The following is a 15,119-nucleotide window of genomic DNA, read 5'->3' as shown; positions in this document are numbered from 1 at the left end:
AAAATCTCATAAAAACATTAACAAGCACATTTTGACCAAATGCCCCATTTTGAAGATCCACTGACTTTAGCTCCAAATTTCAGGAGCTTCCTATATGTTATGGGTCACATTGTGCCATTAAGGCACCATGCCTTCTGGAACTCCCTGAATGTGAAAAGAGTGCAGCATGCTTATGACACAACCAAGTAGATCAGCTGATCTTAGCCAGCACTCTGAAGGAGATCCTAAAATAATTGCCATGGCAGCACTCTCTTCTCTGAGATTCATTTTAGGTCCCTGCATTGTTTATTTACCTATCTTCATTGGTCTTAATTCATCCTTGGCAAGTATCCACTGTGATGTAAAAGTCATCAAAAGAAAACCTTCCTTGATGTTTTGGAAGTAACTGAAGAGTCAACAATGCACGAATAGGTCTAAAATTGCTACACAAGTGATCTGACTGGGTTTCTGAAAACTCTCCCCCTAAACAAAGAAAAGAAATAAGTCTCTAAAAAGGGAAGTGAAGTGATCTTTCAAAAGAGGAAACTGTGGTGATCTAAACTCTTATTATAGTTCAGACAAGCTTGGGAAATGTTCAGAGCGTGATGACACTCTGGATGATATTCTACATTGCTTCTAACTTGCAACTTTCTAAATTGCAATTTAGCAATCATGAGATGAGTTTGGGGAAGGGAATTAATTTCCATATAAGGAGACAGATCTCCTCCAGATGCAGGTCCCAAAAATGGCAGAAAAGCAAGAAAGTTATGAATTACTTTATTTTAAAATGTTTGGAATGGCGATCATCATTTTTACCTCTCACATTTATTCCAAGTACTGTTATTGAAGGGCCAGATCCAAAACTGGTGTAAATTGATTTACAGCAGCTGAGTATCTACTCCCCAAATTTTAACTTACATGAACATCAGTCTCTCTTAATTTAATCACACTACCTGTGTGATTAAAGATCTATCATGTGATTAAGGGTTTGCAGGATTGGGAGTTACAGATTTATTTTTTTTATCTATAAACGAATGTAGAAATTGGTACTAAAAAGTTCTCATTTGTCAAAGTTACTACACAACATAGGAAACAATTGGGGTTACAGATATCATTGAGTGATAACTATGGCTAAATGTTGCCTTTTTAGGGGAGGACCACAGTATCTGAATACCCTACTAAAAGCATGAAACAGAACAACAAAGCAAATGACAGGTTGCTAACATGGTCTTTTAACCTTTCTAAACATTTAATTATAAATATCAAGTCTGTGCAATTTGGGATTATAAACACCAGCCTGCAGACTATGCTGATAACTACGGTTAGGTGGAAAGCCATCTTTCAGCATATTTTGACAGTCTGCAGCACAGTGCTGGCTCAGGGCCTGTGTTGCCACAGACATCATAAGGTGTCGAAAACACTGTCAGGCATTTTAGATAAGAAAAGATTCAGGGCAAGGGAGAAGAACAGCTACAGAGGAATAGAATTTATTAGGGCTGTAGCAAAAGATAAACAGGAGGCCTCTGAGGGAATTCAAGCAGTATATACCCAGAAAGGAAATCTAGAAGCTGAAGAAGATCTCTTATACAGGTAGTTAAAGTATCATTATACCAAGTCCTGACTATCAATATCTATCCATCACACCCATTTACATAGTTCTTAGGTGCTGCTACTCTTGTGTTTGGTTTAGCAAATCTTAAAAGGTTTGAGTGGTACCTATTTGCTTTTGTTTTAGTGAGAAAAGTGTATGTGTTATGAAGTTATAGCATGAAGGTCATGTCACAATCTGTTCAGAGGCTTTTATCAAGTCATCGTATTAACTGCCTGGATCAGAGGCATGCGCAGGAATTTAAATTTGACCACTTTTGGAGGAGCTCACTCTGTGACCCCACTGAGTGTGGGCTCAGTGCTGGAGGAGCTGTCAGTTCCTGGGGACTGGAGGATCTTGCTTCCCCCTGCTGTGACCCCAGGGCCGGGAGGCTCTCGCTCTCTCCCTCACCCACCACAGCCTCAGGGCCTCCCCGCGCCTTCTCACCTCCCCCGGCCTTGTGCACATCCCTGATCTGGATTGTAATTTATGTGTTTAGTTAGTTTCCTTCACAAGCACAGAATTGAAGATGCAGGAGACTAATGCATAAGATTAATAATAGGAAATAAAGCATATTACTTCCTACCTCCAGTCTGTCTGTCCTCATTAATTTCTGTGCAGCAGCAGCAGCAGCTGCGGGAACGGGGACACCAGGATTCCCTGCAACCAGCATCGGTGCAGTTGGTAAGATCTCTGCTGGGACCAAGCCTGGGGAGACAGGCCCCAGGTAGGGATTAAAGGCTGCTGATGCATTAGTGGCTAAACTTGGTGCAACTGAAAACATTGGCTGGAAAAAAAAAGAAGAAACAACTATTTAATGTTTATACCAGTCAATATATTAAGTTCTACCATATACTCTAAAGTGGCTGGTTCTGGCTGTCTTTTTACCCATGATAGCAGTGTATTTTTGCTATTAATACAAACAAAACATTAAGGAATATACAGCAGATATATGGAATCTTAATATACTCATTTAGTAAAAATTCCATTAAGAGGGAATTCAATTTTAAGTTCCCCACTCATTTTGTCTGTAAAGGGTAATTATGACATGCATATGACACGTGACAGTAGTACGACTGACCTTTGACTCTATCACCCCTTCAGCAGCCTGGCCACAAGTCAGCACTCCCACATGGCCGTGTAAGAAAAGCATCTTACAACTGTGATGTCAGATACCCTCATGTGCATGTTTGAAGTGTGTACAAACATCCACAAATGAGAAAGGAATCTCAGTGGGTGAGAAAAGGCATCCTTACATTCAGTCATTGTTAAACAGCACCGACATAGATTCTCCTTTTATTTTCCCTACTGTAAATAGGTAGTAAGGCAGTGGAATTACACCAGCATAAAAGAGGTCCAAGATCAGAATATAACAGCAACAACAACCATTCTTTTTGGTAAAACTAAGCAGGTTGCCCATCCAGATATTCAGTAGGAAATAAACGAACAATCTCAGTGCCCTGGATATTGAAGCCAACAACTGAAGCCTTCATAGGCTCTTTCAAGTTCATCCATTGCGAGGAGAACTTAAAAGGGTGCAGAAGCTCGACTGTAAGACCAAATTCTGTGCTGTTACACTGGTGTAAAACTGAAGTAACTCTACTGCTCCACTGAATTCAAAGGAATTGCTCCATCAGTATAACTGACAGCAGAATTTAACCCAGAGTCCGTACTTTTGATATCTGAGTAGAATAGCTGGTAAATGCATCATGAAAGCGCTCTTCAAACCTGTATTCTTAGGCTACAAATGAATATGTACCTAAACACCTAACGGATCTCCCTTTCTCTTTCTCGATTGTGTTTTCTCTTAGCCAGGTAAGCTATACAAGTATATGTTTTTGTATTCTCTAAGAAATGACTCAAGTGCTTAGCAAGACAGGAGCCAAAAATATCATTTTAAACATTGGACAAGGGGACAATATATACAAAGACCATTTACAAAGCACGGGGGTGTAAACTGGAAGTAAATCCTCTGAAGTTTCTGGATCTTCATCAACGTCAATGAGCAAAGAATCAGGCAAATTTAGTGTAAGTAGCAGCAGATTAATTTCATTTTGACAAATTCCATCTAATGTACAGTGTACTTTTCATTAATATACTGTTAGTAGATGGAAAAATTAGTAAAAGAGATCAAGCAACAGGATTGGCCAGTTAGTGCTGTGACTATATGGATAGCAATGTATGGCTAGAAGAGTCCCTCCTTCAACTCAATATACCAACTATAGGGTAAATAATATTTTTTCTATTCATTTTCTATTTAGATAATTAGGAATATACTGCAATGAGAAGTGTAGCTGATTTTACAAAAGCAGCCTCAAATCATTCTGAACCTTGTCTTACAGGTACTTTGCAAAGTGCTGTATACATTTGTTGTATCAGATTAATAATTAATTATACTGACCCAGCCTAAAGTCCCTTTGCACTCTCGTGGTGCAAAGGTGAATTAAAGCTGCGATAAGCAGGCAGCACAGCATTTCCCCTGGATTGGGGAATTCCCAGGTGGTGTGTAAATCCAGCTCTATACATTAAGATGGGAGCAATTCTCAGACAGTGCAGGAGCCCCAGAGAACCATTAAGAGTAGGCATAACTTACAGCACCAATGAGACTGCTCTCAGTTACACCAAGGCTAAATTATCTCTTAGCTGGCCTCATGATGAAGTAGGGTAAAGATGGTGTTAAGCCACCTTTGCTACCTAGATGAGCTGAGGCCATTTTTGTTACACCTGAGAACTGCACACACAGAAGATTATATATATATATTATCATGCAAAGAAATATTTGTCCATTTTTCTACTCTAAAAACTAAGCCTAACATCTAAGTTTCTCCAAAGATTTCTCCAAAGAATAAGTGTGTATTACTTATAATAACTATTTTCTTCAGGTCCCTGAGATTTCAGTTTATTCATTCCTTTCTATCACAATATTTCCATAAACTTTATGTGTAGTTAATATAGGAAATATATCCAACAAAACCTGGTACTAATTGTTTCTGATTAAACAAGATAAATAAACTATGATATGGTTGATCAACATAAACAGTATCTGATAGTATGATACAGAAACAAGGTAAAAAAATATACAAACCATAACTTCTTTGAAAAAGTTGACATTTTGTAACTGTGCCAAAATAAATGGAAATAAAATATTAATTCACATTCTGTAATTAAACAAATTGAGGGAAGGGGATACAAGGTAGAGGCAAAACATTGCTTCACAGCAAGTCAAGGAAACTCCTTGGGTTCCCACAAAGCTTCAGCTTCTATTGCTGAGAACATTTCATTAAATCCTTTATACAAGGATTTAGTACAATCCAGAGTAAGTCAGAAGAGGGGTTTGTGGGCAAGGAGGTTATATAGTTTGTCAGAGCAGAGGAATGGGAGTTGGGACTCCTATAGTTTATTCCCATCTCTGCTACTGACTCATTGTGTGCTATTGTGGAAGCCACTGGTTTATAATGATATTCCTTAATTTTCTCATCTGTAAAGTGGACATAATACTATGCAGTGTTGTTGTAGCCATGTTGGTCTGAGGATATTAGATAGAGAAGGTGTGTGAGGTCATAGCTTTTACTGGACCAACTTCTGTTGGTGAAAGACAAGATTTCAAGCTTACACAGAGCTCTTCCTTCATTGTCTGTTTGTGTTGCACTGAAACAGTTTGACAATTTGACACAGAGTACTATGGACTGGTCGTGAAATAATGTAAAATCATAAACATAATATAAAAATGAAAAAAAATTAAATAATTAAAATTAAAATTAAAAAATTAAATTAAAAAATATGAAATTAAAAACTGAAATTTTTCTTTTTATTTTGAAATTTTGTTCCATGGGAATTTTCATCACAATAGACACTTTTTTCAAAATATTTCAGTATGATGAAAATGGCATTTTTCAATGAAAAAACATTTCGACAAAAAATTTCCAAACAGCTCCACCCACAAGGATAAATTGGTCTCATTACATATCCCATATATCTTAACATTAAAAGCAAACAATAAATACATTAAGGTTTACAGTGAACAAGGAAAACAGGAAGACTTGATTTTCAGGCAGAACTGGGCCTCTCTCTTTATGCATCTAATTTTGTGGCTTCAAACAGCAATTTTGCCCAGATATCTAAACCCCTCATTGTGCCTATATGTCATGTAGATAGATCTTCAAGCAACAGAAATTGTTCATACAAATAATAGCAGGGACAAAATATTTCTTGCAACTATTTGCACCCACAATATGTTTCAAAATCTGACAATGACCGCACCGCACCTCAAGCCGGGGGGCCGTTGTCTAGCCTGTCAGGGGAAGTTGTGTACTTCTTTAAGGGCAAAGGCGCGGAAGTTGCTGCAGACACAGATCAGGTCAGCATGAGGATGTTGACTCATCTTCTCCCCCTCCCCCCAGGGGGCTGGAAGAGCGGGGGGGGGGAAGGGGGAAGGGGGAAGTGCATAGGTGCAAGATTGTAGGGAAGGAATACAATGATCAGATAAATGACTTGGTAAGGGATTTAAAAGGAGGCGTTTGTTAAAGGAACGGAAACATTGCGGGTTCTTGGCTTCAATAGTAGGGAGCCAGCCACCCTTCCATTACAGACCATCTCTTCACCCTCAATCAAAGTGGGGGGAGGATAAGGTCCCAGCAGCTAGTTGGCTGCGGAGCAGAATGGACGGGGAGGGTGGGTGGACAGAAGCCCCTGGGTAACTATTGAAATGATCATGGAGTCATCTGCACTGTAAAACTTTTATCTATTGGGTACCCCCAGACAGTTAATAATAAAGTTGCGGCCTAATTAAACCACATCCAGTGTCTCCTGCCCTCCTTCTGGTGAAGCCGGATAATGAGACTGCATTAACATTGTATGAATAACCTTTACTTTGGGAATTTCATGACTTTTGAGAGCTTAATTTTTCCAATCTTGGTACTAAATTATTTCTATTTTTTTATGTTTACATTTAATTTCCTTGGATCCTCAAAGCAAAAGTAAATAAATACAACATAGAACTATTTGACTTGAGTTTGTTTATGCCAATACATTCCAGGATCTGTAGATACGATAAACTCATTTGTAATCCAACACGCTCCAATACAGCTGCCTGCAACTCACTGGGTTCCTTGAACCCTATTCAGCTTGCAAATGTTACAGGCTTTAGTACAATGATCCTTAATAAACACGTCCTTAACCCATGCTAATAAAGAGTTCAGAAACCTTCTAATATACACATACAAAATGGCCAGTTTTGATCAGAACACATATGAAATGTGTTCGCAAGCTAGAATAATTCAGAATGGGCTAAACTGGCTCACTTGTCAACATAAAAACAAAACAAAAAACCCCAACACCTCCACAATGAAACCAAACATGGCAATTTTCATAAAAAAGGAATCTGAGAAAGTTATGAGACAGGCAATTTATAATATAGCTTTCAGTAGCTGCTACCTGTGCCTGCAATATTAAGTTATTACTTTAACAACAAAAAGGGGATTTCTTTAATCAACAAGCCTCCGAAAGTAAAGGTACTGGCATATGCTGCTGAAGACTTCCCATTACAGACCATCTCTTCACCCTCAATCAAGGTGGGGGGGAGGATAAGGTCCCAGCAGCTGGTTGGCTGGGGAGCAGGATGGAAATGAAAGAGAGATCCATGATCAAAACTTCACACTGTTTCACAGTTTAGAATAAATTCCCAGGTAGCTTTATAGAATGCACCGTTGGCTGACAATTATAGTCAAATCAAGGGACACAACTTTCTGGCAGTGTATAAGCAGTGGACCCTCAGGTCCATACACAATATCAGGGCGTTGGCAGCACAAACTTGCTCCCACTGAAACTTCACTGGAAGCAAAATTTGTTCCCAGCACTGGTAGCACTCATGGGCTAGAGGCTCTGCCTGGTTCACAAGCACAAATCACTAATTTAAGAATCTTAGGCAATCCTGATAAGTACAAGGAGGATGCCCTGAGAAGGCTGAAAGAAGAATTAGTATATATCTGTGGGGTTTGCAGATGTGGTTCTTTCTGACTCTCCACTGTGTTGAGCCTTGTGCAGTGACATACTTTACCCATGTAAAATGTAAGCAAGTCAAAACAGCAGTGTTTTACACGTAGGCCTGGGCTACACTAGCAGGGGGGGTTGAACTAAGATACGCAACTTCAGCTACGCTATTCGCTTAGCTAAAGTCGAAGTATCTTAGTTCGACTTACCTGGCCATCCTCACAGTGGCGAGTCAACCGCCACGGCTCCCCTGTCGACTCCGCTTACTCCTCCTGATGAGGTGAAGTATGGGCATCGATTTGGGGATCGATTTATTGTGTCTAGACGAGACGCGATAAATCGATCCATGATACATCGAACACTACCCGCCGATCCGGTGGGTAGTATAGACGTACCCATAGTTAGACTGTAAGCGCCTCAGGGCAAGGACTGTGTCACCTTATGTATTTGTACAGTGTCTATCAAAATGGGACTTCAATCCTGCCTGGAGCTTCTAGGCACTAATTTTAATAATACTTTTTACTCACTTTGCACAGATATGATTATCTGTAGGACATGAATTTTACAGTAGCTAAACTCCTCCCCCACACCCATGATGACCCACCTTGGATGACTGTGTCCTGGATTTCTCCTCAGCTATTAGTGTTCTAAAGCTATCCTATGTACCGCGGACCGTCTTGACATACAGAGTACAAAAATAGGTATCTTCCTGGATTATACTCTAACATGGCTTAAACACAAGAAGAATTTTGCCACCTTAAAATGTTGTTTTTCATAAAGTGGGACCGAGCCTGTTGTATTTTATCCTGCTAGACTTCCCTCAAATGTTACATAAGCTTTAGGGACTAGCCATCAACACAATGAAGAAACAGAGGAGATGGACTCAGAGGCTCAGGATAAACACTGCTTAGGGCTTGGAGAAGCTTATATCCCCTCTTCTCTTTCCCACTCTCCAAAATGTTTGCATTAGATCAGGGCCTGGAACTATCCTGTGCAGGATTCAAGTTTTCAAGCCTGATGGATGTGGTCACCTGCTCACTGGCTCAATCCTACCCACCTCCCTGCCTGCCAAGAAAAACTATTAAAAGTTGACACATGCCCAAATGCAGATTTGAAGTTACCTTTCTCTTTGCCACCAGTAGAGGGGTAGCAGTGAATAAATACTGCTATTGGACAGACAATGCTTCAGCACTGTTGAACCATTGCTTCTGACCCTCTGCTTGGTCTGAGCGTTCTCCATAGATGTATGCATTTTGCATTAGGATGGGGAAGGGTGTTAAAGTGACAGTATTTTCAGAATATCTCTTTCATGTTTATTACATTTTTCAGAAATTCAGGAGTAGAGCTGGTCAGGAATTTTTTGACAAAAGATTTTTTTTGGTCAGACTATGCTGATTCTGCAATTGATCTTGGGAACGTTCCAGATTTGAAACTTTCATCAAGAAAGCTCTCTCGGATCCCGTATGGGACTTTCTGGTCAAAATATATATGAGAGAGTGAAAACACACATGCAAGCCTTTACCCATTCTGGAGTAGCCAATAGCCTGGGGGCTAAGGCACTCACCAGGGTTGGAAGAGACCTGAGTTCAAATCTGTACTCTACCTGATTTAGAGGAGGGATTTGAACATAGGTCTTCCATGTCCCAGGTGAATGCTCTAACAACTACCAGGTTATTGGCAATTGTGGGGTGTGGAGAACTGGGAGACATTCTGAACTGTCAGAAACAATTTACTGCCCAGCTCTATCCATCAGGCAGCAAAAGTTTCTAGAAAATGCAAATAAGCAGAAGTGAGAGAAGAGGCTGAATTGGAAGGCTCAGGAATTTAAGATCGGGAATGTTAAGCTGATGTGGTATTTTAATTTTGTTTTAGTACATTGAAGAGGTGCATCAACTTGAAATCTAGTCATTTCATAAATGAAATTTCAGTATCTGTCCCTAAATCCCCTGCCAATTTTTTTTAATGATCCCGTCTTTCGAGCCCTGCACAGATACAAAACTCGTATCCACATCCAATCCACAAAAAAAGGGCCACGGATAGAAAGTAGATGTCCGTGGATTTGCAGGGGTCTACCGGTCTTCCTACTTTTTTATTTAAATGTTTTTCATACTTAAATGCTCATCTGTGCTGAAAAAGACAAGTCCAGGGCCTCATTAACATCCTTGTTGTGAGAACAACACAAACCCAAACACAAAACTGATAAGCAATAGTCCATGCTATATTTGTAACCTACACCACCTTCCAAGATACTGAACTTCCACCAGTCAAGAAAGCTGAAGTGCTTCGACCAGGATATACTCCTCCATCAGAGTTTTTAGTTTGAAGTCAATGAAACTTGTGCTCCTGTGTCACCTAGGTGCTTTTGAAAATCCACACTTAATTGCCTAAATGTGGGTTTAGGAGTCCAATTTAAGACTGCTATTTTGAAAATGCTGGCCTGTGTGTATAAAAAGTTCACAATAACTGTTAATGTACAGAAAATCTAAATAATGTTTCACTGATAGCACTGAAGCAGTTTTGTTTTGAAGTGACAAAGATTCTATGGCACTTTGAGAAAAGTTTTATTAAAAACTATAATTTTAGCTCCTGGTGCTTTAAATACTTATGCACATATTTAACTTTAAGCATATGAAATCTCTTCAGCTTGGGGAAACGGATTATATCAGAGGAAATAGATTATACATAAAGGCTGACAAAAGAATGAAGTAAATAAACTGAAAAAAAAAGAGAAAATGTTTTTTCTCTAATCTCTTCCAGTTATAGTATTCACAGCCAATTCTGGTATCAAAAATAATTAAAAATGTTTGTCAAACAGAAGTATGGTTTTTGAATTGATCCTATCACTTTACTTCCTCACTTCAGGTTCTTCGCTAAGTTAGTTTATTTCGCTTTTGTTAAATCATTTGTTATTGATTTTTAGTAAACAGAACACAAGGCAACAAGAACCAGAGTCAAATGGGATCATATATATTTTTCCTACAATACTCTGTAATAACATCTGTTTCAATTATGCTCAGGAAACCATTAAACAATTTTAGGGCCAGATTATTAGAGTGGCATCCATTTGCAGACAATATCGCTGGTGCATCAAAACCCCCTATTGTACATGCACATATTGAATGCACATGGCTTTTGAAAAAAATAAATTCTATTGTTTTTGCACTCAAGTGATTACATACCAAAATTGCACATGTAAGAGTTTTGTCCCTTAAATAAAGGGCTTTTTGGAACACAAACAGAAGGCTTTGTGCTATGCTTTAAAATAAATTGATCTAAATTCTGCTCCCGATTTGGGGCTGCATGGATGTAAGAAAAGGCAGAACTTGACCTACCAACTTTAATATTAAAGTAAATGTTACTTCCATTTGTTTATCTTGCCGAAAATCATTGTTCTAGTATTGTTTTAAAATAGAAATGTCATTACAGCTTAACTCTAGCATCTATACATTAGTATGTGCAAAGCAAAGGACAAGTGGAAGCTGTGTTTGGTTATACTGCATTATACAAATCAATTATGTGTTATGGACAATATTTTTCCAAAGCATCCTAAACTTGCACAGCCAAGTTCTTGCACGGTCCAAAACTTGGATTTGCACAAACAAATCTATGGTTTTGGATGTTCAAAAACTTGGATGACCAGTTTGGGGCTATTTTGAAGATATAACCCACAAGACATATTCTTCATTTGAGTTAGTTCATTGGTACAAAGAATGGGATTATTTCATATTAGAAAGCAAGCAAAAGACAGGGTGCACCAACTCACAGGTTGAGGCCTTTGGTAGGCCCACATCTTAGAGTACTGTCTGGGTTATACTTTGATAACATTATGTCATCTCCACTGTTAGTATGGTACCTTAACATTCTGGAGTTAGTATGCTGTTGTCAGTCTACTTAATTTCCTTGCTTTAACTAGTACTACTTTTAATTTGAAGAAAGACCTATCACAACACAGCAAAAATTAAAATGTAATATTTTCTCACCTTGAACGTATGGTATTGATAATTGGTATCAATGTCGATGTAATATGGAGATCCCTCCCCCCCTCTTTTTTGGAATGACTGAGGCATATAGTTCTATGAGAGAATAATAATTGTATTGAGTTAACTAATTAAAATATGTTTTAAAAATTACTGATATTTTTAAACCCAGCAAGCGTGGGACCTTGCAACTGTTTTACACAACTATGATAGTTCTTGCTACTGCTCTGATTTTTGCAATGTCTCTACTTTTACATTTAGGAATTTTAAATTATTACTACATTATTTTAAAATAAAAATCAAGTTAAAAAGAAAATCACAAATTATTAATGCAGTCTGCTAGGGAAACAGGCAAAAGGAAGGTATCCAAGGGTGAATTCTATTTCATCAAGTTACCCACAACCAAGATAGGATGCTTGGGGAACAAACAGGGGAAAGTGCAGATGTAGCGTTTTCCATCCATTCACTTCTCATAGGCTATCACTTTACCTCCCTTCATCCCTATGTATGAAATAAAAGAACTCCTGCAACTGGCAGTGCAGTGGACTGCCTAATGTACTTTTTTGCATAGAACACACTAGTCCTGTTCATCTTTTTTGGTGCCCTCCAGTAATTGAGTTAGTGGCTTGGACCTGAAGGATTGGGGGCCAAATTTATCCTCAGTTTAACTCAACTGATTTCAGTGGAATTATATCAGCGATGTGTCCTGCACTGTGGGTTCAACTCCCCAACTGCGTATGTATATAGTTGGCTGATGACAGTCATATTTATATACACTGAGCTGTGGATCATTGCAGCAATATAAACTAACTCATCCCCTTGGAGACCAGCTTACGTGATACACTGCCATGTGCATATTAAGCAAGGTATCAGAAAAGTAGGACAGGCAATATGTATTAATGATTAGGTCATGTTGTAACCAGAGAACAGATTTCTGATAGGTTTTCCTTATTATTGACATTTTAAAAAATGGAATTAATTTACTGATCCTTCTGCCTGACAAGCCTGATGTGTTGACCTTGCATGTCAAATTTACATTAAACACACAGGTCTAACTGCCAGCTTTGAACTTTGTCTAACAGCGTACTGTGAAAATGTAGTAATTTTAAAATTCCTATAGCATGTGAACTGTGCAAAGGAAATCTATTTTGCTGGCACTCTGGATGGACATACATTTTTTCAAATTAAAATTAACATAATTAAATCAACAAAACAAGAAATAATATTATTCCAAGTACAGTTCATACAAGGTAAAATAAAGCACTAAAAATGGTTACAGAAAGGCATTTTATTGTATTTGATTTCTCCATCATTTAGTGGTTGATGCCAAATTTTACTGGCATCTTACTAGATATCTGATACTGGCTATCTTATATCATCAGTCTTAGTCTATTTGCAATAACTCGTTTTATAATTATCTGTGGCTCTTCACTATGTTGTCCTGTTGATAAATAAGAGTTGAAAACATGCTTACCACAGGTTGTAATGGGGCACCAGGCATCATGGCATTGGCTAGTTGCATTTGCTGGGCCAGCATGGCCATGTTCTTCTGCTGAATCAGGTTATTGCGTCCATTTATCTCCAACTGTGTTTTTAAGTGTGGGGGTGGGTGAAGATATTTGCAGTTCTCTCTTGAGCATCGACCCTAAACATAGGAGAAATGAGCATAACTGGTGTTAAAACAGCCACAGGAATATCTACCTTCATTATGTCACTTACAAAACAAGAGAAACCAAAGATCTAGGGAGAAAAAACAGCTAATTCTTTGGATAACCAAATATTTATAAGAGCAACAACAAATAAAGAATGATAGCATTAAAGTAGTATCACTAAACTATATGTTTTACAGCATGTTCTCAGAGAACCACTGTTGCTAAAAGTGAGCGAAATGCTGTTTCCTTAAAAAGAAAACTTGTTTGTTCCTTAAAAAGAAAACTTAATTGTTTTCTGTGGTTACAAAATCTTTTTCAATTAAAAATGCCCTAGTCAAAGCACTAATGTAACCCACAGACCTGCCTCCACAAGTCTCCACATTGGCAAAAGTTTATACAGCCAGACATCCAACTACTGAAGTACAGTCCAACTTTAGAAGTGAGCCCAAGAAAGTACAAGTACTATTCTCAACATGCTAAAGACTGATTTGTTTGCATTACAATAAGGGGAATAGGAAGCAATGAAAGGAAAAGGTTATCATATAAAATACATTTTTTTTGAAGTGGCACACACCATCTATGAGAGGCAGAAACCAACAGTGGCAGTAATATGCATGTTCTATACAATAAATTGGACATGCTAATTTTGTCTGGATTAAAAGGATGCATCAATGTGAACTTCAGTTACATTTTTTAAGAAATGAGGCAGAAGTAATTTCAGGTACATCACCTACCCCAGAGTCCCCCTGCTAAGAAGACAACGTTGCTTGTTATTTCAGAACTGTTTCTCTCTTCCCTGGTGCTGTATGAAAGACCCCACACGTAACAAAGGAAAATTACTTCAGAAAATGTTTTCAAAAGTGACCTCTGATTTCTGGGTGCCTTTCTTAAAGTCTGGGGTCCCAGCTTGTGAAACTATGAGGCTTCGTTTTTGGGAGTGCTGAGCACTCATGGCTCCAGCTGAAGTCACTGGAAACTGTGCAAGCGGTACACTCTAAAAACTAGGCCGAAGGTTTCCGGAGTTGGGCATCCAAAAAGGTGGTACCTAAAATCACAGGTCACTTTGGAAAATGCTGGGTTTACTAAATATACAGGAGAAAGAATAAAACTGAGTACACACAAAATGCTGCCAAATGCACAAAGTAAACACACTGAAAAGCAGGAAAAACAATTTCCCTCAGTAAATCTCTGTTATAGTAATTTTTGTAACAACACATATCACAACAGTAGATAAAACATTACCAGAGAGAAGTATGATTTTTAAGATGGTATCCCTTTTACATTTCATATCACTGAGGTTAGAAAACATCATCATTGAAAAGCCCTATGCAATAACTGTTCTTAAACTTTCAACAATGAAGCCCGTTCTTCCTCTGAGACACTAAATCAACTGAAAAAACAAAAATACAAGGAGAATAAAATCTTTTGTTGGGAGAACAGATCTCTTAAACTGTGAGTTTTTGCTTCCTCCCTTAATCTTTTAAATGAATCAAAGCAGGAGCAGAGACAGAAAAACAGAGCCTCAATTTAAGCTGTTTTTATCTGGCCTAGCTTTGCTTTTTCAGGAAACAAATTAACTCAATATAGTTTGACCTTATACTGAATTTTGCTCAAAAAAACTACAAAGCTAATTTGAACTCTCTTTTTAAGTAAAAAAAACAACAACTTTTTTTTCTACCTATCTTTTTCTACTCTTGGCAGCTCAACATATATGAACCTCATTTTCACAGTGAGCCAATTGGCATTTCAATGATCTTTGCATAATTCAGTATATCTGATAATGGGATTTTACATAATTCTTGAAATTGCTTTGGGGTTATGTATCCATTGCAGTCACTCTAAAGAATACTGCACTAAAATGTATATTTCAGAGCACCTGTTTATAATTATTTAGAACATTTCCATGAGTGAAATATAGTTTCCATTACAAGATTC

The 15,119-nt window shown here is 38.1% G+C and overlaps 1 protein-coding gene across 17 annotated transcripts in view; it reads right to left on the bottom strand.

Annotated features, from left to right (window-relative positions):
• MBNL1 (muscleblind like splicing regulator 1) overlaps positions 1-15,119 on the bottom strand; it is a 195,936-nt gene that overhangs the window by 25,061 nt on the left and 155,756 nt on the right. For 12 of the 17 annotated variants that reach the window (XM_054040206.1, XM_054040220.1, XM_054040219.1 and 9 more), the window contains 4 exons: positions 13,007-13,177; positions 11,536-11,628; positions 4,653-4,685; positions 2,154-2,354 (listed from right to left, as the gene is read on the bottom strand). In XM_054040206.1, coding sequence (XP_053896181.1) covers positions 2,154-2,354; positions 4,653-4,685; positions 11,536-11,628; positions 13,007-13,177 — 498 coding nt within the window. The remainder of the gene's footprint in view (positions 1-2,153; positions 2,355-4,652; positions 4,686-11,535; positions 11,629-13,006; positions 13,178-15,119) is intronic. The other 5 variants (XM_054040212.1, XM_054040215.1, XM_054040216.1 and 2 more) reach the window with 2 other exon arrangements.

The sequence above is a fragment of the Malaclemys terrapin genome, chromosome 9 (genome assembly GCF_027887155.1).
Source record: "Malaclemys terrapin pileata isolate rMalTer1 chromosome 9, rMalTer1.hap1, whole genome shotgun sequence".
NCBI lineage: Eukaryota > Metazoa > Chordata > Testudines > Emydidae > Malaclemys > Malaclemys terrapin.
This window is presented reverse-complemented; position numbering and strand designations above follow the sequence as displayed.